The sequence below is a fragment of the Monodon monoceros genome, unplaced genomic scaffold (assembly GCF_005190385.1).
Source record: "Monodon monoceros isolate NGI ecotype Baffin Bay Population unplaced genomic scaffold, NGI_Narwhal_1 Super_Scaffold_2, whole genome shotgun sequence".
In the NCBI taxonomy this organism is placed as follows: Eukaryota; Metazoa; Chordata; class Mammalia; order Artiodactyla; family Monodontidae; genus Monodon; species Monodon monoceros.
In genome coordinates, this window is record NW_021703776.1 from 64,382,508 (window position 1) to 64,409,085 (window position 26,578).

Below are 26,578 nucleotides of genomic sequence, written 5' to 3' on the forward strand. Positions count from 1 at the left end.
ATTTCTTTTCTTTTTTTTTAAAACATCTTTATTGGAGTATAATTGCTTTACAATGTTGTGTTAGTTTCTGTTGTATAACAAAGTGAATCAGCTATATGTATATATATATCCCTATATGCCCTCCCTCTTGCATCTCCCTCCTACCCTCCCTATCCCACCTCTCTAGGTGGTCACAAAGCACTGAGCTGATCTCCCTGTGCTATGTGGCTGCTTCCCACTAGCTATCTGTTTTACATTTGGTAGTGTATATATGTCAATGCTACTCTCTCACTTCGTCCCAGCTTACCTTCCCCCCTCCCCATGTCCTCAAGTCCATTCTCTACGCCAGCATCTTTATTCCTGTCCTGCCCTTAGGTTCATCAGAACCTTTTTTTTTTTTTTTTTTAGATTCCATATATATGTGTTAGCATATGGTATTTGTTTTTCTCTTTCTGACTTACTTCACTCTGTATGACAGACTCTAGGTCCATCCACCTCACTACAAATAACTCAATTTCGTTTCTTTTTGTGGCTGAGTAATATTTCACTGTATATATGTGCCACATCTTCTTTATCCATGCACCTGCGGATGGGCACTGGGTAAAGGGGTTCAACTGTATGATGATGGATAGAAACTAAATTTTTGGTGGTGAACATGCTGTAGTGTATACAGAAGTTGTAATATAATGTTGTACATATGAAGCATATATAATGTTACAAACTGATGTTACTTCAATAAAAAATAATACGTAAAAAAAAAAGGAGTATGATCTATACTGGTCAGAAAATGAAACCATGAATCAGCTTAATATCCAGTCGTGGGTTATGGCTTGTACACTGAAAAGGATAGTGTGAAACACTGACAGATATAATGAGTAAAAAGACTAAGTAGCAATGTGGAAAAACGATTATGATTAGTACTAATTTTTAAAAAAAAGGAGCATTGCCAATTGCTCACTTGCTACTCTTGTGACAACATAGTGTGTACACGTGTGTGTGTGTGCATGCGTAGTGAGGGTAGAGTACTGGGGAAGAGAAAAGTTTAAGATAGTGGGGATAATTTTTTTTTAATATTCTCATAATTGGTTCTAATGTTGACTTTATATCTTCTTTTTTCCCCAATAAGAAGAATATTAAAAGAATATTTCAAAACAAATCTGATGGGCTTCCCTGGTGGCGCAGTGGTTGAGAATCCGCCTGCCGATGCAGGGGACACGGGTTCGTGCCCCGGTCCGGGAAGGTCCCACATGCCGCGGAGTGGCTGGGCCCGTGAGCCATGGCCGCTGAGCCTGTGCGTCCGGAGCCTGTGCTCCGCGACGGGAGAGGCCACAACAGTGAGAGGCCCGCGTACCGCAAAAAACAAAAACAAAAAAACAAATCTGATACTCCAAAATGTTAAAATGATTCTCTCTGGGTGGTAGCACAAGGGAAATTTTAATAATTTCTTCATAATTTCTGTATTTGCTTATTTTTCTCCACTGAATATTTAACATATCTGATTAGATAAAAGCAGCAGAGCAAACATTCCCTCTCTTCCCTCTTTCACTTTGGGCAGATTACTTCCTTCCCTATTGGTCTTGGCCATGTGACTTGCTTTGCCTATGGGTTGATGGTGCACATGATGTAGCAAATATGTTTGTGTGAGGGCCTTGCCCTGTTGCACTTCTGACATTGTCATGAAAAGTGCATGCTCTGGATAGACTGCCCAACCAAGGAAAAATGAGAGACACGTGGAGCAGACCTGGACCCAAGCTTCAGCTTGGAGCGAGGACCAACAGGGCCCAGCCTAGAACAGCTGTGTGAGTGAGAAGAAATGACTATTGTTTTAAGTCATTGAGATTTGGGTATGTATACAGCATTATTTTGACAATAACTCAGTGATAAATCTTCATTTTCAACATCAACTTTCTGAGCAAAATCTCTGTCTTTTATTCTTCTTGTCCCATCTTTCATTCTTATGAAATGGTATCCCACAGAAGTGGCCCAGGCTGGGAGTGCCCAGGCTAACTTTTAGCTTGGAGAGGAATACTAACCTGAAGAGATATATATATATTTTTTTGCGGTACGCGGGCCTCTCACTGTTGTGGCCTCTCCCGTCGCGGAGCACAGGCTCCGGACGCACAGGCTCAGCGGCCATGGCTCACGGGCCCAGCCGCTCCGCGGCATGTGGGATCCTCCCGGACCGGGGCACGAACCCGTGTCCCCTGCATCAGCAGGCGGACCCTCAACCACTGCGCCACCGGGGAAGCCCCTGGAGAGATATTTTAAGACTCCTAGAACATCAAAGGCTTGAAACAGATGACAAACTAACACTAAAACTGTAGTGTTGTCTCTACCATCAATAGCATTATTGACATATTGATGATACTAATGAATCCCAATTACCATTATGACCAATATGGGTTCCTCATTGCCATTCTCATAGTCACTTTTCAGAACTACTACTTTACTGCCAAAAAGGGATGGGTGTGGGGTGGGAAATAACCCAAACCCAAACCAACAACTGCTGATCTGCAGTTATTTCAATTCATTTGTTGTTGCAAATAGCAAATAAAAAATTGCTACAATCCAAATTCCAATTGTCTGGATTCCAGGATGGGGCTGGCTACTGGGCTTGTGGGAATGATTTCCTTAAAGCATCTTCTCAATGGGTCTTTCTCTTCCCCAGAGACTTAGCACACTGTGGAGAGAGCTGCCAGCTCCAGTGAGAGGCTGCCCTCCCCAAGGGAACCCTAAAGCGAGAGGCACCCCTCACCTCAGCCTCCAGAGGCCAGGTGTGGGATAGGAAGGTCAAGCATGAGGACATTGACCAGCCTGGTTAGCTACCACCACTGCACCACATGAGCTGTGTGTCAATCTACTTTTGTATGGTTTGAATCCAACATACAGTTTCTAAAGCTTTTTCACAGACCTTAGCTCACTGAAGCTCATGGCCTTCCTTCATCATCTACAGAGTTTCTGGTTAGGTGGTTTGTTCAAGATGACACTGACAGGAAGTGGTTCTGCACCTCTTAGCTGTGTGACCTTAGGCTATCTACTCAACATTTCTGAGTACTTGTCTGGAAAGTGAGGCTATGTTGTAATAACACCTACGTTAGAGGGCTTTTATGAAGATTAAAAAAGTAATGCTTTAGTATTCTTTAGCTGGTTTCCTTAGTTATTTGCTTAAAAACCAAACCAAACAATCCCTCAAATGTTTGGTACATACATAACAAAAATTCATTGAAGAAAAATTAGAATAAAAGTTATCCAGAATTCTAGAGTCCAAAGTTAACATACTGATCTATAACCTTCAAATTATTTTGTCTGTACACATGAACACACATATATTCATATAAACTGGCCCATATATTACTATCTTGTAACCTGGTTTTGCCGCCTAACAAATTACCATAAACATATTTTCTTGCTAAGAAATGTGTCTATAATATGTGTATTAACAGTTGCATAATATTTCATTTTGTGGATGCAATATATTTTTAAATATCTAATCCCCTATTTTTTTAAACATCTTTATTGGAGTATAACTGCTTTACAGTATTGTGTTAGTTTCGGCTGTATAACAAAGTGAATCAGCTATATGCATACGTATATCCCCATATTCCCTCCCTCTTGAGTCTCCCTCCCACCCTCCTTATCCCACCCCTGTAGGTGGTCGCAAAACACCAAGCTGATCTCCCTGTGCCATGCAGCTGCTTCCCACTAGCTATCTATTTTACATTTGGTAGTGTATATATGTCAATGCTACTCTCTCACTTTGTCCCAGCTAACCCTTCCCCCTCCCCATGTCCTCAAGTCCATTCTCTACGCCAGCATCTTTATTCCTGTCCTGCCCCTAGGTTCATCAGAACCACTTTTTTTTTTTTAGATTCCCTATATATGTGTTAGCATATGGTATTTGTTTTTCTCTTTCTGACTTAACTTCACTCTCTAAGACAGACTCTAGGTCCAACCACCTCACTAAAAATAACTCAATTTCATTTCTTTTTATGGCTAACATTCCTTTGTATATACGTGCCACATCTTCTTTATCCTTTCATCTGTCGGTGGATGCTTAGGTTGTTTCCATGTCCTGGCTATTGTAAATAGTGCTGCAGTGAACATTGTGGTACATGACTGTTTGAATTATGGTTTTCTCAGGGTATATGCCCAGTAGTCGGATTGCTGGGTCATATGGTTGTTCTATTTTTGGCTTTTAAAGGAACCTCTATACTGTTCTCCATAGTGGATGGATCAATTTACATTCCCACCAACAGTGCAAGAGGGTTCCCTTTTCTCCACACCCTCTCTAGCATTTTTTGTTTGTAGATTTTTTGATGATGGCCATTCTGACCGGTGTGAGGTGATACCTCATTGTAGTTTTGATTTGTATTTCTCTAATGATTAGTGGTGTTGAGCATCTTTTCATGTGTTCATTGGCAATTTGTATATCTTTTTTGGAGAAATGTCTATTTAGGGTTTCTGCCCATTTTTGGGTTGGGTTGTTTGTTTTTTTGATATTGAGCTGCATGAGCTGCTTGTATATTTTGGAGATTAATTCTTTGTCAGTTGCTTCATTTGCAAATATTTTCTCCCACTCTGAAGGTTGTCTTTTCGTCTTGTTTATGGTTTCCATTGCCGTGCAAAAGCTTTTAAGTTTCATTAGGTCCCATTTGTTTATTTTTATTTCCAGTACTCTAGGAGGTGGGTCAAAAAGGATCTTGCTGTGATTTATGTCAAAGAGTGTTCTGCCTATGTTTTCCTCTAAGAGTTTTAGAGTGTCTGGCCTTACATTTAGGTCTTTAATCCACTTTGAGTTTATTTTTTTGTTTGGTGTTAGGAAGTGTTCTAATTTCATTCTTTTACATGTAGCTGTGCAGTTTTCCCAGCACCACTTATTGAAGAGGCTGTCTTTTCACCATTGTATACTCTTGCCTCCTTTATCAAAGACACGGTGACCATATGTGTGTGGGTTTATCTCTGGGCTGTCTATACTGTTCCATTCATCTATATTTCTGTTTTTGTGACAGTACCATACTGTCTTGATTACTGTAGCTTTGTAGTATAGTCTAAAGTCCAGGAGCCTGAGTCCTCCAGCTCAATTTTTCTTTCTCAAGATTGTTTTGGCTATTTGGGGTCTTTTGTGTTTCCATACAAATTGTGAAATTTTTTCTTCTAGTTCTGTGAAAAATGCCATTGTTAGTTTGATAGGGATTGCACTGAACCTGTAGATTACTTTGGGTAGTATAGTCATTTTCACAATGTTGATTCTTCCGATCCAAGAACATAGTATATCTCTGCACCTGTTTGTATCATCTTTAGTTGCTTTCATCAGTATCTTATAGTTTTCTGCATACAGGTCTTTTGTCTCCTTAGGTAGGTTTATTCCCAGGTATTTTATTCTTTTTGTTGCAGTGGTAAGTGGGAGTGTTTCCTTAATTTCTCTTTCAGATTTTTCATCATTAGTGTATAGGAATGCCAGAGATTTCTGTGCATTAATTTTATATCCTGCTACTCTACCAAATTCATTGATTAGCTCTAGTAGTTTTCTGGTAGCATCTTTAGGATTCTCTATGTATAATATCATGTCATCTGCAAACAGTGACAGTTTTACTCCTTCTTTTTGGATTTAGATTCCTTTTATTTCTTTTTCTTCTCTGATCGCTGTGGCTAAAACTTCCAAAACTATGTTGAATAATAGTGGTGAGAGTGGGAAACCTTGTCTTGTTCCTGTTCTTAGAGGAAATGCTTTCAGTTTTTCACCATTGAGAATGATGTTTGCTGTGGGTTTGTCATCTATGGCCTTTATTATGTTGAGGTAGTTCCCTCTATGCCTACTTTCTGGAGAGTTTTTATCATAAATGGGTGCTGAATTTTGTCAAAAGCTTTTTGTGCATCTATTGAGATGATCATATGGTTTTTCCCCTTCTATTTGTTAATATGGGTTATCACATTGATTGATTTGCATATATTGAAGAATCCTTGCATTCCTGGCGTAAACCCCACTTGATCATAGTGTATGAACCTTTTAATGTGCTGTTGATATCTAGTCTCATAGTATTGTGGTCGGAAAAGATACTTGGTATGATTTCAATTTTCTTAAATTTACCAAGGCTTGATTTGTGATCCAGGATATGATCTGTCCTGGAGAATGTTCCATGAGCACTTGAGAAGTGTATTCTGTTGCTTTTGGATGGAATATCCTATAAATATCAATTAAGTCCATCTTGTTTAATGTATCATTTAAAGCTTGTGTTCCTTATTTATTTTCATTTAGGATGATCTGTCCATTGGTGAAAGTGGGGTGTTAAAGTCCCCTACTATGTGTTACTGTCGATTTCCCCTTTTATGGCTGTTAGCATTTGCCTTATGTATTGAGGTGCCCCTGTGTTGAGTGCATAAATATTTACAATTGTTATAACATCTTCTTGGATTGATCCCTTGATCATTATGTAGTGTCTTTTGTCTCTTGTAATAGCCTTTATTTTAAAGTCTATTATGTCTGATATGAGAATTGCCACTCCAGCTTTCTTTTGATTTCCATTTGCATAGAAAATCTTTTTCCATTCCCTCACTTTCAGTCTGTATGTGTCCCTAGGTCTGAAGTGGGTCTCTTGTAGACAGCATATATACGGGTCTCGTTTTGTATCTATTCAGCCAGTCTATGTCTTTTGGTTGGAGCATTTAATTCTTTTACATTTAAGGTAATTATCAATATGTATGTTCCTATTACCATTTTCTTAATTGTTTTGGGTTTGTTATTGTAGGTCTTTTCCTTCTCTTGTGTTCCCTGCCTAAAGATGTTCCTTTAGCATTTTGTCGTAAAGCTGGTTTGGTGGTACTGAATTTTATTAGCTTTTGCTTGTCTGTAAAGGTTTTAATTTCTCTGCTGAATCTGAATGAGATCCTTGCTGGGTAGAATAATCTTGGCTGTAGGTTTTTCCCTTTCATCACTTTAAATATGTCCTACCACTCCTTTCTGGCTTGCAGAGTTTCTGCTGAAAAATCAGCTGTTAACTTTATGGGGATTCCCTTATATGTTATTTGTTGCTTTTCCCTTGCTGCTTCTAATATTTTTTCTTTGTATTTAATTTTTGATAGTTTGATTAATATGTGTCTCGGCGTGTTTCTCTGTGGGTTCATCCTGTATGGTACTCTCTGTACTTCCTGGACTTGATTGACTATTTCCTTTCCCATGTTAGGGGAGTTTTCTACTATAATCTCTTCAAATATTTTCTCAGACCCTTTCTTTTTCTCTTCTTCTTCTGGGACCCCTATAATTCAAATGTTGGTGCATTTAATGTTGGACCAGAGGTCTCGAGACTGTCCTCAATTATTTTCATTCTTTTTTCTTTATTCGCCTCCCTGGCAGTTATTTCCACCATTTTATCTTCCAGCTCACTTATCCTTTTCTCTGCCTCAGTTATTCTGTTATTGATTCCTTCTATAGTATTTTTAATTTCAGTAATTGTGTTGTTCATCATTGTTTGTTTGCTCTTCAGTTCTTCTATATCCTTGTTAAATGTTTGTTGTATCTTTTCCATTATGTTTCTGAGATTTTGGATCATCTTTACTATCATTACTCTGAATTCTTTTTCAGGTAGCTTGCCTATTTCGTCTTCATTTATTTGGTTTTGTAGGTTTTTACCTTGTTCTTTCATCTGTAACTTTTTTTTGTCGTTTCTTTCTTTCTTTTTTTTGATGGGTGGTGCTGTATTCCTGTCTTACTGGTTGTTTTGCCTGAGACGTCCAGCATTGGAGTTTGCAGGCAGTTAGATAGAACTGGGTCTTGGTGCTGAGATGAGGACCTCTGGGAGGCCTCACTCCAATTGATATTTCCTGGGGTCTGAGGTTCTCTGTTAGTCCGGCGGTTTGGACTTGGAGCTCCCAATACGGGAGCTCCGGCCCAGCCTCTGGTCTGGGAACCAAGACCCCGCAAGCTTCATGGCATGGTAAAAAAAAAAAAAAAGGAAGAAAGGAGCAGTACAATATCAAAGAATAAAAAACAAAATAAAATTAGAAAGATAAAAAATATATTAGGAGGGTTTCCCTGGTGGTGCAGTGGTTGAGAGTCTGCCTGCCAATGCAGGGGACACGGGTTCATGCCCCGGTCCGGGAGGATCCCACATGCCGCGGAGCGGCTGGGCCCGTGAGCCATGGCCGCTGAGCCTGCGTGTCTGGAGCCTGTGCTCTGCAGCTGGAGAGGCCATGACAGTGAGAGGCCTGCGTACCTCAAAAAAAAAAAAAAAAAAAAAAAATTAGGAGAAACAAAACTATAATTGAAACAACTGCAACAAGGTAAAATAAAACCAAAGCCGAAAAAAGCAAAAAAAAGGGGGGCGGGCAACAAGCCAAAAGGCGAGATCACCAGTTGCTGGGGGTTCCTCCCATCTCCTTAGGTGTCTGTGGTCCCCCACTGGTGCCTGGTAGGTACCCTTGTTGTGAGGAGACGCAAATTCTGCATCCTCCTAGTATGCCATCTTGACTCCACCCCTAATCCCCTATTTTGTTTTTTGAATTTCTTTTTTCATTTTTGCTCTTATAAATAACTCTTTGATGAATACTCATGTACATAGATTCTTGAACAAATGACTCCTTAGTTTTAAAGAGAAATTTTCAGAAGCAGAATTACTTGTTAAAATCACAAACATTATAATGTCACTTTATACATATTGTCAAGTTGCCTGTCAGAGAAGTTCTAGCAACTTAAACTCTCATTAGACATGTCCCTTTCACCATATTCTTGCTAAAAGTAGGCCTTTATCACTTTTTAACCTTTGCTTATTTGACAGATGATAGATGATACCTCATTGTTGTTTTAATTTGTTTTTCTTTGATTACTACTGAAGATGAAACTGTTTTTATATTTATTGGTCACGTTCTTGATCATTAAAAAATTAAATTGTTTTTTCCTTATTGATATGCAGGAACTATTTGTTATTAGAGAATTTAAATCTTGTCTTATATGTTATAAATATTGGTCTAGTTTTTCATTTGTCTTTTAATTTTATGAATTTTGGACATTGTATACATTTGAAGATTTCATGTAATTAAATCTAGTAATAATTTTTTTTGGCTTTGCTTTTATAATACCATGCTCAGAGAGACTGGAATACTTCTTAAAATAATCTTTTTCAGGAAAGCATAAATCTGTTATATTTTCTGAATCTTTGAATGACTGAGAATACATTTCTGTGGCCTTCATGTAGGAACCATATCTTGGCAGCTGGAGCAGTTTTGACACACTATCCTCAAAATGTTGTAGAGGCCGTTCCCCTATTTTCTGAAATTTATCATTGAAAGATAAGTCTGATGTCGAAAGGAATTTTCCTCCTAGTATGTCCCCTGGTTGTTTGTTGGGCTGAATGATTGCAAGATTTTTCTTTATATTTGGAATATAATGGAAAAGCAAGACATGATGAGGAGAGTCTCTTTTATATTCTCTGGAGTTCAGTGGGGTTTTGGATTAAAGTCAAGGATTTCTTCAACTCAAGAAAATTATCTTTTGTTGTTTATTTGGTCACCACTTCCTCTCTGTCTGATGCGTTCTCCTCCCCCAGGTTTCCTATTCAATCTCCTGGACCTAACCTATATGCCTCTTATGTGAGTTCCAGAATTTGGCTGACTGGTTTTCTCACTGTTTTTTACATTGTCCAACTTGCTAGTCAGTATGGCCCTCACATTTTTACATCAGGCCATTATTGTTTCACCTAAAAGTAGTCTTCCCTAACCTCAGATTGTTCCTTTTTCATGAGTATAATCTCCTCACATTATTGTTGAGAATCTGGATTTAATATCTTACAAAATTCACTTTCCTGTAGCAAGCTTTTTTCAAGAGTTCTTTTCTTTGGAGACCATGAACATTTTTTCTATGTTCAAATGTTTCTCTGTTTGCTCATTTTACAAGGGAGGTCTGTGTTTGCCCAGTTTTAGAACTTGGGAGAGGTTCCATCAGAGAGTATTCAGGTTCATGTCTGATTTCTTCAGTGTGAGAAAAGGGATCAAAGAAGAATGTATAATTCTTGTAGTTTAACTTCCCTGGATCAGCGTTTTCATTTTACAGGAGGTTGAAGAGAGAACTACATCCCAAGGTGGCTGTACAACAAGGGCTTCCCCGCTATGCCCAGGTTTCCTTTCCACCCGGCAGGGGCACCATCCTCCTTCTCTAATGGACGAGACAGCTCTTGTTATGAGCCTGTTGTTCTTATCACAGTGTTTGAACTGAACTGAACTGAAATGGCTATGGATGTGCCTTTGATGGCAGATTGTGCTGAGAAGGGAAATTTGCACCTGTTTGGATCTGGCATCACATTTATAGAGAGCAAGGGGGAAACAAACACAGAGGCCAGCACATCCCGCATGATTACTGCCCAAATTACTTACCAAAGACATCTGTGAAGCTGTGATCCAATCGGGAGGGATGTGAAAATGAGCCCCAGCTGAGTCTCCCAGCAAAATGATTCCCCTGGGCTGTGAACCTAGGTGGCACAATTTATTTGCATTATTTATGGAGCCTCCAGCTTGGGTAGTTAGGTGAGCACATACCCTGGTGTGTATTCTGTGCATAGAGCACCGTAACAGTGATGCGTTGCCACTTTTCGAGTGTTGGAGAGTGAGCGGCATAGCATTTAGGAGCTGAATGAGATTTCCAGGCCATTGAAACTTGCCAGCTAAGCTGTGCAGATGCAGGTGTGCTTCCTAACTCAGCATAAAACAAACACCTGTGCAACATCTTGAGTGAATGATAGATGAATAAAAGCATCAAAACTTTATCTGAACTCAGAAATATGCCCTAAATTTTGGTTCTGAAAATTGCTTCCTTGGAAAACACACTCATTTCTGTTAATATCCACTTTAGGAATTAGTAATCTCATGGAGCAATTTTGATTTTTTTCAAAGATGTTATGGTCTTTTAATGTCCTTAATCTATATATACAAAAGCACTGGATGGACAATCATGGCTGATTAGTGGGGAGATGGAGAGATAAAATCTCTATGCAGCCCTATATGTTTGGAGGTTAAGAATCACTTAATCTGATTCTAAGGCCCATCTACACGAATCATTCATCCATGGGTGATACATGAACTCTTCCAAATCCCTTAAGATCCTGAAAGAATCAATCAGTGCCTCTCAGAGTCAGAGAAGAGAGCCTACTTCCTCCACCTCCAAAGGCCCCAAATCAAGCCGAGGATGGCCCAGCCTCACTCCAGCAGCTCCCTATCTCAGAACTTTGTGACAGCTAGCACAAATGGGGACTGAGAAGGCCCAGGACATTGAGGAGGGGTTGGGATTTGGGGAATCCAAGAGGCTTCCCACAGTGAACCCAGAGCCTCACACCAGGATTTCACTTAGATCTGAGTTTACTTATTCATTTGTCTATTTGTTAATGCATTCCTTTATTCATCCAACAGGCATTTCTAAACTGCATTACTATGTGTCGGGTCCTTACATTTTCTACCTCCATCCTGTCCTTCTAATAGCTTACAGACAATTAGACTTTAAGCTGATTGAGGGCAAGGACTGTATCACGTCTGCTCATAAAAACTCAGAGCCAAGTATAGTCCTTGGTGCATAATAGGAATAGGTGTCCAGGAAATATCTGTTGAATGAATGAATGAATGAAATGCTTCTAAATGTTAGGGGAAAGCATTGTCTAAACATAAAACAGTGATGCTACCATAGGGTCTTGTTTGAGACTCTTTGGGCATCACCAGGACCAGGTTTTCAGTATTATGTGGGTGGTAATAGGTTCCTCCTAAGAACACTGGTAGCCCAGGTGTATGTGGCATTGGGCATTTAGAATATAGAGCTTTTGGTCAGGTATTTTTTGGAACTCTCAATGGCTATTGCTTGGAGGTCTCCGTCAAGTCACCCAGATATGAGTCTTTAGCCCAGTCGACACAAGGACTCTGTCAGTACAAGTCTAGACGTCTGACCTTGTAGTGTATTGAGGAGGACACAGAGAAGACTGAAAATTATCACCTCCACTTATTTTCTTATTTGGAGAAGTGCTGGATTTCAGTTACCCTGTTATCTATCTTACAGCCTTTTCTAATATTATCATTAAAGTTTCCAATTCCCTAAAAAAGGAATCTATTAAACAAATTCAGTTTTGCTTTGTCTTGATTCTGCCTCATTTGTCTATAATCTTTTTCATGTCATTTTCTAATTTGTCACAAAAATAAATGTAAATTGGTCAACATTATGTTGTAGCATCAGGCACTTCCTCACTTGGATGGCCTGTTTGCTTCAATCTGACTCAGACTAGAAAAGAATATTCTATTGGAATAAGTACACTGACTTTTACAATTCATACCTTCACAGAATTTCTTCTCATATGGAATTCCATCTTTTGGATCAACACCCTTTAAGAGAAATGATGAAATTAGCAGCTTGCTTTTAAATTTATGAGACACAAACACGAAATCCTTCCCAAATGGCTTTAAAAGCACAAAAACAAATCAGTAGATAAAATCCTTTAAAGTCTCTTGAGCCCTTAATCCAACATAGCAACATCCTAGGTAAGTGAATTGGGCTTTTAGGAACTGGGGGCAGGAATAAGGAGAGATCCAGAAACTGGACCATCTTGTTCAGAAGGATGCAGGGCAGGGCTCTGGGTGCTGGTAGTATCACCCGGAGGGCGCATAGAGGGTCCATTCAGTGACTGGGACACAGGGGCAGACTGGGTTCAGCGGTCTCTGAGTTGGAGCTCTAATGTCCTGACACCTCCGGTGCCTAAGGGTTGATGCTTCTAGAGCAGAGATTCTCAACAGGGCTGCTTTTGAGGCACCCCTCCCCCACCCCTGCCCCACAGCCATCCAAAGGGACATTTGGCAATGCCTGGAGACATCTTTGGTTGTTACAATGGGGGGAGGGGGAGCTACCGGCATTTAGTGGGGAGAGGCAGGGATGCAACTGACCATCATACAATTTACAAGGCAGCCCAAACCGTAAAGAATGATTCCAAATGTTGATATGATGAGACTGAGAAACCCAGAAGTGAGGTTGAGCCTATGAGTGGGACAGCGTCACCACAGCTGAGGGCACTTCCTAACACTTAAAGCTAAGTCTGTGCATTAGTGGAGCAGCTGGTCCTTGGAAGGTTTGAGCAGAGTCTGGATAACTTTAAAAAAATTAAAATATATATATATAATTTTTTTTCTTTTGTTTGCCAAACTCTGGTCTGGAGAGCACTGGCATTCCACTAGATATTAATGGTATTAACAGTATTTTAGGAAGAAAGAAGCTGATGGTCAGAGATGTACTGGAAACAGTGTGTTCACTGTCTTGGCCTTGGGGACTCCCGACATGCATTAAAACATTAAAGGTGCTGAGAAATTCAGAAGTAAAGAAAACTGTTCAGGCTTATTTGACCCAGTACTTTCCGAACTTTGCTATAGCGCCCCTCCTCCCTTACCTCTTAACCTCCCACTCAACACTGGAGTACTTGGACACAGTTTGGGAAATGTTGGACTTAGTGATTGTAAAGTCCTCTCTGAGTTTATGATTTTGTGATTCTGTGAGTCATTTTTCCTCCATGGAAAGGGATGGGTATGAAGGTCATGTGTCTTTCTCCTATTACTGATGATAAACGCTGAGTCTTGGCTTCCTGGCCTCCTGGCGGATTTCCACTGGTCTAGCACAGTCTCTTATTGGCCTTCCTTATGTAGGTGGGCTCCCACGTCAGAGGCAGGGATGGGGTCATGGAACCAAGACAGCAGCTTCACACACTAATAACCCCCCATGTCCTCCAACATGACAACTAAGCTTGACTTTATCGAACAAGAGCTGCCTTGGGGGTCTTGACACCTTGACACCTTAAGATCTAGGGGACATGTCTTCCCCTCCTCATGAAAAGGCAGTGTGACTGATGATAGGGTGGGTGGGTAGGGCTATACCAGGATACAATCTGTCTTGCTCTCCATATCTCAGAAGAAATGGACTGTCAGTGTCCTGGAGAGAGGAAACTGTTTACAGGAACTTTCTCCTCTTCATCCAAGCAGACAAATTAGGCAACCATTCAGAGGCAATTGATCTTGAAGCTGGAGAATCTTAAACTTCAAGGCTCCTTGTTTGTACGATCCCTGCCTGTGTGAGTGCTGGGAGCAGCTGGGAGCTATAGAGTGTTTTAGGTGGAGAGGAGCCAGGCTGCACTCAGAACAATATTTCTACATAAGCACTCCTGGTAAATTGGAAAAGAGATCTCAGAAGAAAGGGACATGAATTTCCAAGACTCCAGGAATTTGTTAAGATTTCTTTTATTGTTCTAATTAATTATACTTTTATTCTTGATTTTGTATTTGTATTCTTGATTTTGTATTTGAGGAGAACGGAAAGCAAGAGAACAGGGTTAAATTTGAATTTAGTCTCTTACCCAAATGCCATTACAGTTTGAATCCTGATGTGTATCCCAGTTGTCTGGCCTACGAAGAAAACATCAACATTGGTCTTTGGCATGTATTTATCACTCTGAATGCCAGCTTCACAAATGAAGGAATGAATGAATGAGTGCTACACCAAGTGTCTTCGATAGACGACAGTTTCTTCAGGGAAAAGTGCCGCACACCATTGTGTGTTGTGGCACACAGAAGCCTCACTTGGCCTCTTTGCCATTCTCTTGGCTTTGGATGTTTGCTGGGAACTGTGGACCAAATGCAGTCTTTTCACAATTGACTATATTCATGGGAGGTATTGTTGTGGAATGATGCTGATGGGAATAATGAACACATCTGCAGTGCATTTCATTTAGACAGGTGACACCATTAAAGTTATGCCTCTAAAGTCCCAAACATCTGGTTAATGCTTCCACACTGTAGTCACAGCTAAGATGAAGGCTGGCATACCCAGTTTGAAGTCTGAGATGTGACTGACTGAACATCAGCCTGGGACTAAAATGTGACCTATGCTCTGCTCTCTGCCCCCGTCGCCCTCCTCCTGGTGGAAGAGGCTACTCTTTCTGGGCCCAGGGCTGCCTGTAGAACTCGTGCAGGAGGCTGGATAAACGTCCACAATAACCTGTCTACTCACGTGTTTCTCCCACTAGACTGTGAACTCCTCGAGAGGAGGCCTATTTCTATTTGTTTACCACCCAACATGATGCACAGTGCTTGGCAACGCTCGATGAGCATTTTCTGGGCAAATGAATGAACAAACACTGCTTTTTCATTGCGCTTTACTTCAATTAGGACATGGAGGTCCCTTCTCTCTGTAAGCACGAATCCCCTAGGCTGAGGGAGATAATTATGCCATCTGCCTCCTTTTCAGAAGGTAATTTTCAACATCAGTGACCAGCAGAGACCGTTACCTTCTGCCTGGGTATGCCATCTTGTTGCTGTCGTTACAGTCTCTCCCTCGCCAGTGAGAGCCCCGCAATGTCTGAAATTGAAGAGCACACACAGGAAGGGTCAGTTCTGCTTTGACGTTATCCACAGTGAAGGCCAATCAGAGCTGTCTGAGGGGTGCTGACGTCTGCCATTTTAAATCCAAATACAGGCTAGGAACACTAGAGATCACTAAGAAAATTAAGATGATATGCTGAGACCTCCTGTGTGAGGTGAAATGTAATACGGTGCCAGGGCCAATCACAGATGAAGTGTGTGTGTATGTGAGAGTGTGTGTACGCGTGTGTATATGTGTTGTTGGGTGCGTGCTGATATGTGAGTGTATGGGGGTGCATGTGTGTGAATGTGCATGCATGTGGGCACATGTGCATTCACATGGGTTGTTATGTGAATGCATGTTTTATACACGTGTCTGTGTACATGTGTGTTCATGTGTATGCATCTATGTGCACTTCCACAAAGAGTAGGACCATCCAACTCCCTGAACTTTCTCTATCAAAGGCTCCAAAACAATTGGTTTATTTGGTCCAGTCATTAATCATTTTGCTGGATAATCTAAAAGACCTCTAGCCAAACGGGTTAGTTGTGTGGATTTATTATATTTTTGACATGTCTGATTTGAAAGAATCAAGAGTCATGATAATGTCAAACAATGTTTTTATTTCTCACATTCCCAGGTAGAGTATTTGAGATCCCACCTACTTTGGAGAGTTTGTGACATCTGTTGCTTGCTTGAATTTCGCAGAGAACATTCTGACATCCTAACTGTTCTAAATCTAACATGTGTACACAGACATAAACACACACACACACACACACACACACACTTTAAGTTAAAATACGTTTCAGAATTTTGAAAATAATTCCCAACACATTTCAAGATAACTTATCCCCGTGGAGAATTCCAGCTGGGAATGGCTTTAGGAAACGAAAACAGTCTAGGACTAAGATCCACTTTGATGGTCCATGTATTAGTAAGATACCAAAAAGTCTGTAAACATCATAAAATGGTGTATTATCACATTAATAATACATTCAAATGGCATTCAATCTTGTCTTATTAAAGGAAAGAAATTTATAGGAAGCGACGCAATATTTAGCAAACATCTGGTTAGTCTTAATGATACTTACTGGGAAAACACTGTATTTGTCTGAATCTACATCTTTGAATGGTAAAGAATTTTGTATAGCCCTAAAAGAAAAAAAACACCTGGTGAGCTAAGAAAAAAAAAATGGTGTTTGTGAAAACAAAGAGACATTTTTAGATATGGCTGTGTTGAGTTTATGTGACAGAACCCCATTCTAAAAATAAAATTAAGGACCTAAATAAAAATTTTAAAAATAAAATGAAAAGTACCAGTCAAACTTTGCTCATCCCTGCTCTCCACTCAACAGAACTATTTTCTCTCTGACTTTTTACTTGACCTATACGGGGAGTTAAAATATAATGAATTCAAGTTTTAGAGGGCATGGGATATGGCTGTCGAGGTCCTCAGGAAAGAACCTACATTTTTGGTCCAGTCAACGAGCTCAGTACTACAGATTTTACACAGTTTACACATTCTGTGATGGAAATCTTTTCTTAAGATTCTCCTCTTTTAAACCACTTATTCTGAGAATCTGAAAATTTAGTTGTCACTCCCATTCAAGAGCCTGGGGAACCAAGGGCTCTGTTGTGATTGATGACCAAGCAATTCATGCCAAAACCATGGACACACCCCCGAGTGAGGATTTCCCCTGAGATCTCACTACCAGACTTTTTCCAGCTTCCAAAGGCAAATGCTGTTTCCCTCTAGGAAAATCACTTACAGAGTAGCAGGGAAGTGCCATGATATGGCAGGGTGAGGTTATTCTTGGAGTCTAGAATATAGAGGGAGTAACATGACCCTTTATAGGATTTAGTAAATGGTCTTTTGAATCAAGAGCTTCTCAGCAGTTCTGAGACTCTCAAGTCAAGTGAATTCAGCCAAAGCCAGCATGGAGCCTAATTGGTGGTATGGAGCCTGTCTTATGAGCTCTGAGATGGTGGACCCACCACAAGTCCACATTAATAGACCTCTTGAGAGATGATATCTCCTGTAAGACTAGGTAGTTTTCTCCCATGTACATATTTGACCTCTTGGATAGCTATTTTATGTTTCTAGATGAGAAAAGGAGGGAAGACACAGAGGGAGAGGGAGATGGAGAGAGAGAAAGAGAGGACGAACAGACCCAAAGAGCTATATTTTCAGTCTGAGAAAAGGTTCTGGGTGAAAGGTCTCACTGAGGATGACAAAGCTACCCCTTTCCACCTTTGCCATCTCGGGGATGAGAGTTTGTCCTTGAAGGAAGGAACAATGAGTTGTCTCTAGAATTAGAAAATTAGTTCATTAAATTAACCTTTACCTGCTTATTTTAAAGGCTCAGAGTGACGAACCAAAACCATACATTCTAGACACGAGAGGGTAGATTGGTCATCAAAAGTCACATAAATTGCAATTTACATAAACTCCACAATCCCTTATTCACAGCCCCCAGATCCAAACAGGTCTGAACACCAAGAGTTGTTTCTTATTTTCAACTTCGCAGCTAACACATTTGGTGGCAAAACTTGACCCAAACTGGTCTAAGGCAATTCATAAGCTATACCTTATTTAGTGTGACTATCCATATATTTCATTGCTGATATATAAATTTGTTTGATTAGGAGGTGCTGGGAGTGTTAGGTGAGTTATGGTATATAGTATGTTACTTTCTTAAAATCTGAATTCGAAATCACATCTGGCTCTGTTTTGGATAAAGCATTGTTGACTTTCACTACTATTACTTCTGCAAAATTGCATCTAAACTTGATAACTTGTGTATCCTTACAGGTATCTGGTTGTAAGCTGAAATATTCATTCATTCATTCATTCATTTATTCATTCCACAGCTATTTTTGAAGTCCTTGCATGTGCCAGTCATCATATGAGATATTAGGGCTGAATGTAAGATGCATTTCCTATGCTAGAAGAGCTTAATGATGGGTGGGGGGAAACAAGGCATCAACAGATAACCACAGTGCTATGGAGAAAATTCTATAAGAGGGTTGTGCACCCGGAGGGAAAACACTCCTAACTCTACACAGGGAAGGAGGTGATCTTAAGCTGGAAGCTAAAGGATGAGAAAGCATTTTCAAAGCTTTGGGTGATGGGTGTGGGTGCTCTAGTAGGAAGGAAAATTATGGGAAGCCCCCTAACATTGCTCTAGGTTCTGAAGTTAGACTCCTTGGATTTGAATCCCAGGTCTGTCGTCTACTTGGTATGTAACTTTGGGCAACTTATTTAATCTGTTTGTACATCTGTTACCTCATTTGTAAATGGGGCCAGTGTCAGTACCTGTTTCCTAGGGCTGTTGCAAAGACTGATAGCGTTGTTACGTGTGAAGCAAGGAAGACCTGTGCCAAGCATGTGATAAGTACTCACAAAATATTAGCTCTTTTCATTATGTGCAGTGCTAACAGTTATTCCAAGGACGGTTTCTAGGATTGGGCAAACAGGAATCAGGTGTCTGCTCTTATGACATTTTAGTTTCTGGAGACCTCTCAAATCCAATCCATGGACTCTCTTCAGATTTTCAGATTCCCAGCCACACAATGTTCTGTCCAGTTATGCGTGCCCACTATTTTTAGGTATTTTTACCGTAAGCACCTTTGCAGCAAGCATTTCTGCTGTAAACATTTTCACTGCATAACTAATTGGCCATAAGACAATTTTGCCATAAAAGGTGAAACGACTGGTTGATAGTTTGTTTTGATGCGCATCATACAAAAATCATGAGAGATGATGATGATTTGCCCCAGGAGCTGGTTTCTGATTTTGAATCACACTACAATGGAGGAGAAAGACGTTGAGGGCCTGAAAGTTGCAGATTTGAACTCGCATTGCCCATAGAACTTTGGAATGTTTATCAACAGACATGTTACAAGATGCCAAGAACACAACAGTGTAGAGGCTTTCACAGCACAATACAGAGCTTAGGTATAAACATGCATCCTAGTATTTGGAAACCGATACCTCTCCTAACGAAGGAAGAAATCTTAGCAAAAAAGAAAAAGTGTGATGCCAAATGAGGAGAAGAATCAACAAGAAAAAACAGTGTGTAAAATACTAAGAATGAAAAACCTGGAAGACAAGTGCTTATGTACAAGTCACGAAATAAGATCAGTCATTTGCGCAGTATTGCCATGAAATATACACACACTTTAAATACATTCAGATGTTCTGTATTTAGCAATAAAGTCTCTTTAATTTTGTAATTCATTTTTCATGTTTCATGATGTCCTTCTTAATGTCACTTTTAGTTTTCATTGTTTTATCCTTTACAGCAAAATCATGGCTAATTAGTTACATGGCAAAAATGTTTTTGGCAGCAAGGCTGTCTAAGGCAGAGAAACTTACGGTGAAAATACCTAGAACCCCAGTTACCAGGTTGGCTGGTGCAGCTAATCACCTGCTTGCTGCTCCTGCCCTATGACTATCTGGGGTTGGGCTAGCAGCCTTGACCCAGGGAGCAATTGTGATTGCAGCTGAATGGCATTCGTTACATAATGGTGAGCTATTCAAGTTCAAAGTGCCTAAAATTATGTCATGAAACTGGGGCATTACAACAAAAGAAAACTAGGGAGAATAAAATTTCCATGTGTATCTGCCTCATATTTGAGTCCCAGGCAGTACTCCAGGGCCAGCGTGACTCTGTTTCATATGCGTGTGGATGCGTTATGTGCATCCCTGTAAGATAAAATGAGAGCAGAGAAAACCATGGAAGGACACATCCTGACGTATTTACACAGCTCACCTTGTGGTGGGGACAAGGACGATGTGGGAGGAAAGAGCAGGGCAGGGGCAAGAAGGAACAAATGAAAAAAGGCAAAGAATGATGAATTAAAAGCACGGTTAGGGCTTCCCTGGTGGCGCAGTGGTTGAGAGTCCGCCTGCCGATGCAGGGGACACGGGTTCGTGCCCTGGTCCGGGAAGATCCCACATGCCGCGGAGCGGCTGGGCCCGTGAGCCATGGCTGCCGAGCCTGTGCGTCTGGAGCCTGTGCTCCGCAACGGGAGAGGCCACAACAGTGAGAGGCCCGCGTACCGCAAAAACAAAAAAAAAAACAAAAAAAACACAAAAACACAGTTAAGGTAAGATAAGATAGTCTGTGTGAATTTATGTGAAATAATACATATGTGGGTTCATGCATTTGGAAATTCAATAAAAAGAATAAATTATTAAGAGGGGACCCTCCTGTCCTACCACTGCTACAATAGAAAATAGGCAGTATATAGGCACTGTGAATTCTGATCAAAACAAAAGAACCAAAATCTTGGTTGCCCCATGGTAGTAGCCTGGTATCCTAATCATTTGTTTTTCTAATAAAGTAGTGCTTTTTCTTTATTTATTCCCTTGTTTCTACAGAGTCCCTACTAAAACTAAGCACTGTGGGAGGAACCAGGGATAAAAGGTTTACCAAGAAATGGTATCCCTGCTCTCCAAGAGCTGTCGGTGGGGGTGGGAGACTGATGGGGAAGCAGCCAGAGAAGAACAGGGTGCAGGAGCAGGTACCAGCGAGCATGGAGTATGGAGGAGGCTAGCCAAGCGACCGGAGCTAGGCTGGGAGCTGGAAAGCTGCCCATGGGTGGAGACACCTCCATTGGCTTTTTTTTTTTTTTTTCCAATTGACAAGGAAATTCAGTTATTTCTGAGATATACATTTTAAAGTAATAACTAGAATTATAACTTATAACATTATACCAGAACATAGAAGACTTTTAGAAATTTCATGTAATGTCTGAAACATTTATATTAACATATTTCCATACAAATAACCCCAAGAAAGTTTAGTATTAGTTGTTTTTTTGTTTGTTTGTTTGTTTATACTGCAGGTTCTTATTAGTCATCAATTTTATACACATCAGTGTATACATGTCAATCCCAATCGCCCAATTCAGCACACCATCATCCCCACCCCACCGTGGTTTTCCCCCCTTGGAGTCCATACGTTTGTTCTCTACATCTGTGTCTCAACTTCTACCCTGCAAACCGGTTCATCTGTACCATTTTTCTAGGTTCCACACACATGCGTTAATATACGATATTTGTTTTCTCTTTCTGACTTACTTCACTCTGTATGACAGTCTCTAGATCCATCCATGTCTCAACAAATGACTCAATTTCGTTCCTTTTTATGGCTGAGTAATATTCCATTGTGTATATGTACCACATCTTCTTTATCCATTCGTCTGTTGATGGGCATTTATGTTGCTTCCATGACCTGGCTATTGTAAATAGTGCTGCAAGGAACATTGGGGTGCATGTGTCTTTTTGAATTATGGTTTTCTCTGGGTATGTACCCAGTAGTGGGATTGCTGGGTCATATGGTAATTCTATTTTTAGTTTTTTAAGGAGCCTCCATATTGTTCTCCATAGTGGCTGTATCAATTTACATTCCCACCAACAGTGCAAGAGGGTTCCCTTTTCTCCACACCCTCTCCAGCATTTGTTGTTTGTAGATTTTCTGATGATGCCCATTCTGACTGGTGTGAGGTGATACCTCATTGTAGTTTTGATTTGCATTTCTCTAATGATTAGTGATGTTGAGCATCCTTTCATGTGCTTCTTGGCCATCTATATGTCTTCTTTGGAGAAATGCCTATTAAGGTCTTCTGCCCATTTTTGGATTGGGTTGTTTGTTTCTTTAATATTGAGCTGCATGAGCTATTTATATATTTGGGAGATTAATCCTTTGTCCGTTGATTCGTTTGCAAATATTTTCTCCCATTCTGAGAGCTGTCTTTTCGTCTTGTTTATGAAGGCATTAGACCAAACAGGATGGGGACAAGAGAGGCACAGAGCCAGAAAGGCACTCTTACTGGAGGGGATTTTAGGGAAGGATTATGTAACAGAAGACACATAGGTCTTTGTCTCTACCACCTGCTGACTGTGCTAGTGGGTCAAGCATTAAATTAACTAGAACCGACTTGCTCATCTGAAAGTGAGGCTCAGAGTCAAGGGACAGGCAATGTTGTGGCTCTGAGCCTGACCTTTATAACCAGGCTGCTGGGTTCAAACATCATATTTATCCATAACTAGTTCTGTGACCTTGGACAAACGGCTTTACATCTTTAAAAAGGGGACCAAAAAAATGTTGTCTGTCTAACAGGGTTGCATTTATAAGAGTTCCTGGTGCAGAGACAGTATCAGATAACTTTTACTTGTCATTATTATTACTGAGCCACAGGTTGTTTTAAAGAATAAACGAGGCTGCATTTAAATGTGCTTTATAACCCATGCAGCACTGAATAATTCATGACCCGGTACGAATTATACTAGAAGCACAATGATTTTTAGAAAGAAGAAAAACATGCTGCTTTTGCTTTTTCATGAAAAAATTTCCCTTTGAAATTGGGCCAGGAAAATCCCTGGCCACAGATGCTCTTGAATTCAGGTTTTCAAAGGTGGTTCAATTGAAGAGTTGTCGTTTTAGGTCCTGAGGGCCCACGTTTGGTTTGACACAGAAAATGCAATGATGCTTTCAGCAAGGAGGGGACAGCGGTCTCGATTCAACAAGAGCTAAGCATGATGAAATGGTCGGGGGCTTGGGACCTGGCTGCATCTTAGCCTCCCTCACTTTCTTTCATGTCCGATATTTCCCCTCTACTCCTCATGTCCTGATGGTCTCTGCCTCCACTTCTATTCATGAAAAGCGGGATTGATAAATATTCCAGGATCCAAGTCCGCACTTTGCACAGTTGGCTTTCAGGAGCTTATGTGGGCAGATGAACCAGGAAAAGTTTTTAAACTCTTGGATCCCTAAGAGGCTCTGAATGTGGGTCAGATGCACAGCCGCCTCCTCTCCTGAGATACTTTCAAAGCAGACGGGGGATGTTCAATGAGTTTAGCGTCCGTGAAGCTCATGAGATGAAGGATGGAGGAACATAGGAAAAGTGCCTCTATTGTGGGTTGAACTGTGTTCACCAAAAAGAAATGTTGAAGTTCTAACCCCTGCTCCCTGTGAATGTGAACTTACTTGGAAAAAGGGTCTTTGCAGATGTTACTGAATTAAGATGAGGCCATAAGAGTGGACCCTAATCCAATATGACTGGTTGCAAAAGGAAAACCAGACACACAGGGAAGACGGCTATATAAGAAGAGGGAAGCAGAGATTGGAATGACACAGCTGCAAGCCCAGGGTTGCCAAGGATGGACGGGCACCACCAGAAGCTAAGAGGCAAGGAAGGATTCGACCCAGAGTCCCCGAGGGAATCTCAGAGGGAGCAGAGTCTCAGAGGGATCTGGCCAACACCTTGCTTTCAGACTTCCAGCCTCCAGAACGGGGAGAGAATACATTTATGTTGTTTCAAGTCACCTAGTTTGTGGTATTTTATTACAGCAGCCTTCGGAAACCAATACAGCCTCTCAGTCCAGATGTTCAGCCTGACTGTCACCTCTGGGGGGTTCTTCCCTCTAACTCCCCACCATGAGAACCAGGCTGGACCGGAATGCACTCAAGCGATAGGAACTGCCTATGGGAGAGTGAGAATAAAAGCAGCAGGGGCCAGGGCAGACCGAGCGGTCTCTGTGAATGTCTCACAGTGAAGGAACATTATTTTGAGTCATTAAAGCGTCATCTGTACAGGTAGCATCTGCGGTCTGCCTCCTGAAATAGAATGTGAGAGCGCTAGGGAGGACACAGTCAACCAGGAACCTAGGAACATGCCACGCTGCCCCACCAGGTCTCAGGCCAAGGAGTCTGCATTTTTAAAACTTTCCAAATGGGTCTATAGCTTGAGTTTCAACATGGGGAAACTGAAGCTCAGAGACATTAAGTGGTTCAAGTCTTCAAAGTTGGCTCAAGAGGCAGCATTGCACAAGAGTCAAGAAAGTGGATGTTTCCAAAGAACAAGTGGGGTCCAATATACCTGGGGGTGTATCTTGGGTCCTCATGGCTGGGAGGAGTTACTTCTGTAAGACTCAGTTTCCTTCTCTGCAAAATGGAAATAATGATAATCCCTACTTCACGGAACTGTGAGAACTCAGTGCAGAAGTGCATTGAAAGGTCAGCATCTGGACCCCAGAACAGTGCCATACACGGCCTGGCAGCAGCCTCTGCCACAGTCGCATGGGAAGCAGCCGAGTGGAAGGTGGACCTATGCTATTTTGCCGCTTAGTCCAACATGCCTCGCAGGACTGTTCCACCTTTTAATGTTTTGGACGGTGATTACTATAACACCCAGCATAACCTCAGACTCAGAGTGCAGCTGGAGGGAGCATGGGATTTTAAACGGAGACAGGAGGGCTTGGGAACTTTGGACAGTGTCTCTGTATTAGGAATCCTGTTCATACAGGGCAGAGCTAGATTTTCTAGGTAATAGGTTGGGCTCTGTGAAAAAATGGTCCTTTTCCAGCCTTGTGAGTGCCTTGTTCTAAAGATGCTCAAAGAGTCCCTGGCCAACCTTGTCTGTATCTTACACAGCAAGGAGGAGATGTCCTGTCCCCAGGTGCGGTGCGAGCATGCACTGAGCCACTCACAAGTCTCACTGGCAGGCAGGGTGCATTCCAGTCCGGGGCAGTAAGTCAGGTTGGAGGTTCAAAGATGCTGGTATTCAGTATATTTCCAAAATGATTTGTTCTGAGCTAATTTGTCTTCTAGTTTCTGTACAAGTCGTGAGCAAGAAACACTTTCACTTTCAGAAAGATGCCTTTTAACTTGAAGATCATTTTAGTCATTAGAAAACAGGGACAACCAAAGATGCTATCCCCTGCCAGTGCTTAGGAGGGGGAACTTGTATACGTACAATTTAATCCTCTGACAGATCTTGGCCAAAAATGGGAGTGAACAAATATCAGAACCACTTCTGGAATATGTCTGGAGAGAAAAACAAAAACAAAAAGAGTTGTTTAGTTCAAGGGATGATTTTCCAACTTCTCAAGGCCCTTCCTCTCCTCTTGGCTCCACAGTTTGGATTTCTGGACTCTTCTTTCTCCAGAATCTGGGTCATTTTAGTTAACTAAATTTACCTCTTGTTCCTGTTTCCACGCTCCATATTCATTCCACCTGTGTGCCTTTGTTCATGCTGGCTCCTCAGCCTGAAGGCTTCCCCTTCTCCCCCAGCCAGCTAGTCCCACCTTCATCTCTTTTCCGCCTCTTCCCAAAAGGGTCTGGCCCACCTTGGTCCATTCTACTCAGACAACGTTCCTCTCCTCACTGCCCTCAGTGGCTTTAAAAAAGGATTTGAAAATAAAGACTGTTTTCAAATAAAATAATTCCTTCCTGTTATGAGATAAAATAAAGACTAATGGGAGAGACACTGGCTTAGGAAGAAGGAAGAAGGAAGGTCCCTTCCCTGGGGGAGGCGGGGTAGAGGAAGGAGGGGTGTGTAGATGAAGTTCCTCAAAGCTTCCCGAACAAAGGGATTTCAAACAGCAGTTTCCATAAGACTCTAGCTTGTGGGATAAATTAAAAGCCCTGGCTTTTTACCAAGTAATGATTTTAGAAAGATTGCAGTTCCCTTGATGCTTTTCTCAGACAAAAGAAAAAATCAACAGGGTAGAAAATGTAAGGAACCAGCATTTATTAACAAAGGGAGAGATAGTTCGCTTTTCAAAAGTTCGCTTCACACCACTTTGTTTCTGTGAAAGACCTAGGTTACTACCTCCTCACGAACTGAAAGAAATCCAAAGAAGTTTTTTTGCTCTCACAACAAAAAAATGCAAAAAGCAAAAATAGGGCTCCCCGGGTGGCGCTGTGGTTGAGGGTCTGCCTGCCGATGCAGGGGACACGGGTTCGTGCCCCGGTCCGGGAGGATCCCACATGCCGCGGAGCGGCTGGGCCCGTGAGACATGGCCGCTGAGCCTGCGCGTCCGGAGCCTGTGCTCCGCAACGGGAGAGGCCACAGCAGTGAGAGGCCCGTGTACTGCAAAAAAAAAAAAAAAAAAAAAAAAAAAGCAGAAATAACGTTCATCGTTTGTTTTTCAGGAGCCAGTGGAGAGGCAGCGAGCACCCTGAACAGTGAGAGGGGCACCGCCCAGCTCCTTCCCCAGAAACCACACTGAGCATCTCAGCATCAGGCCACCATAGCTTTGAACTGTGTCTGTGAGCCTCTGTGCTTGATCTCAGTTTATCTTGTGCATCTGTTAGCAAGATGTGTCCTAAGGTAATTGCTTCTTTGCCTTAGGAAAGACTTCATAGGAATGCTTTACTTTTGGATAGCGGGGAAACCTGTAGTGATTCCCTCTAGCCCAAAAAGCTCTTCAGGTGGCTGTGAGTG

The 26,578-nt window shown here is 41.4% G+C and overlaps 1 protein-coding gene across 6 annotated transcripts in view; it reads right to left on the reverse strand.

Moving 5' to 3' along the window:
• AOAH (acyloxyacyl hydrolase) overlaps positions 1–26,578 on the reverse strand; it is a 171,953-nt gene that overhangs the window by 88,564 nt on the left and 56,811 nt on the right. For all 6 annotated transcript variants that reach the window (XM_029233501.1, XM_029233497.1, XM_029233500.1 and 3 more), the window contains 6 exons: positions 25,106–25,176; positions 16,432–16,492; positions 15,264–15,334; positions 14,334–14,382; positions 12,276–12,324; positions 10,342–10,436 (listed from right to left, as the gene is read on the reverse strand). In XM_029233501.1, the coding sequence (XP_029089334.1) occupies positions 10,342–10,436; positions 12,276–12,324; positions 14,334–14,382; positions 15,264–15,334; positions 16,432–16,492; positions 25,106–25,176 (396 nt within the window). The remainder of the gene's footprint in view (positions 1–10,341; positions 10,437–12,275; positions 12,325–14,333; positions 14,383–15,263; positions 15,335–16,431; positions 16,493–25,105; positions 25,177–26,578) is intronic.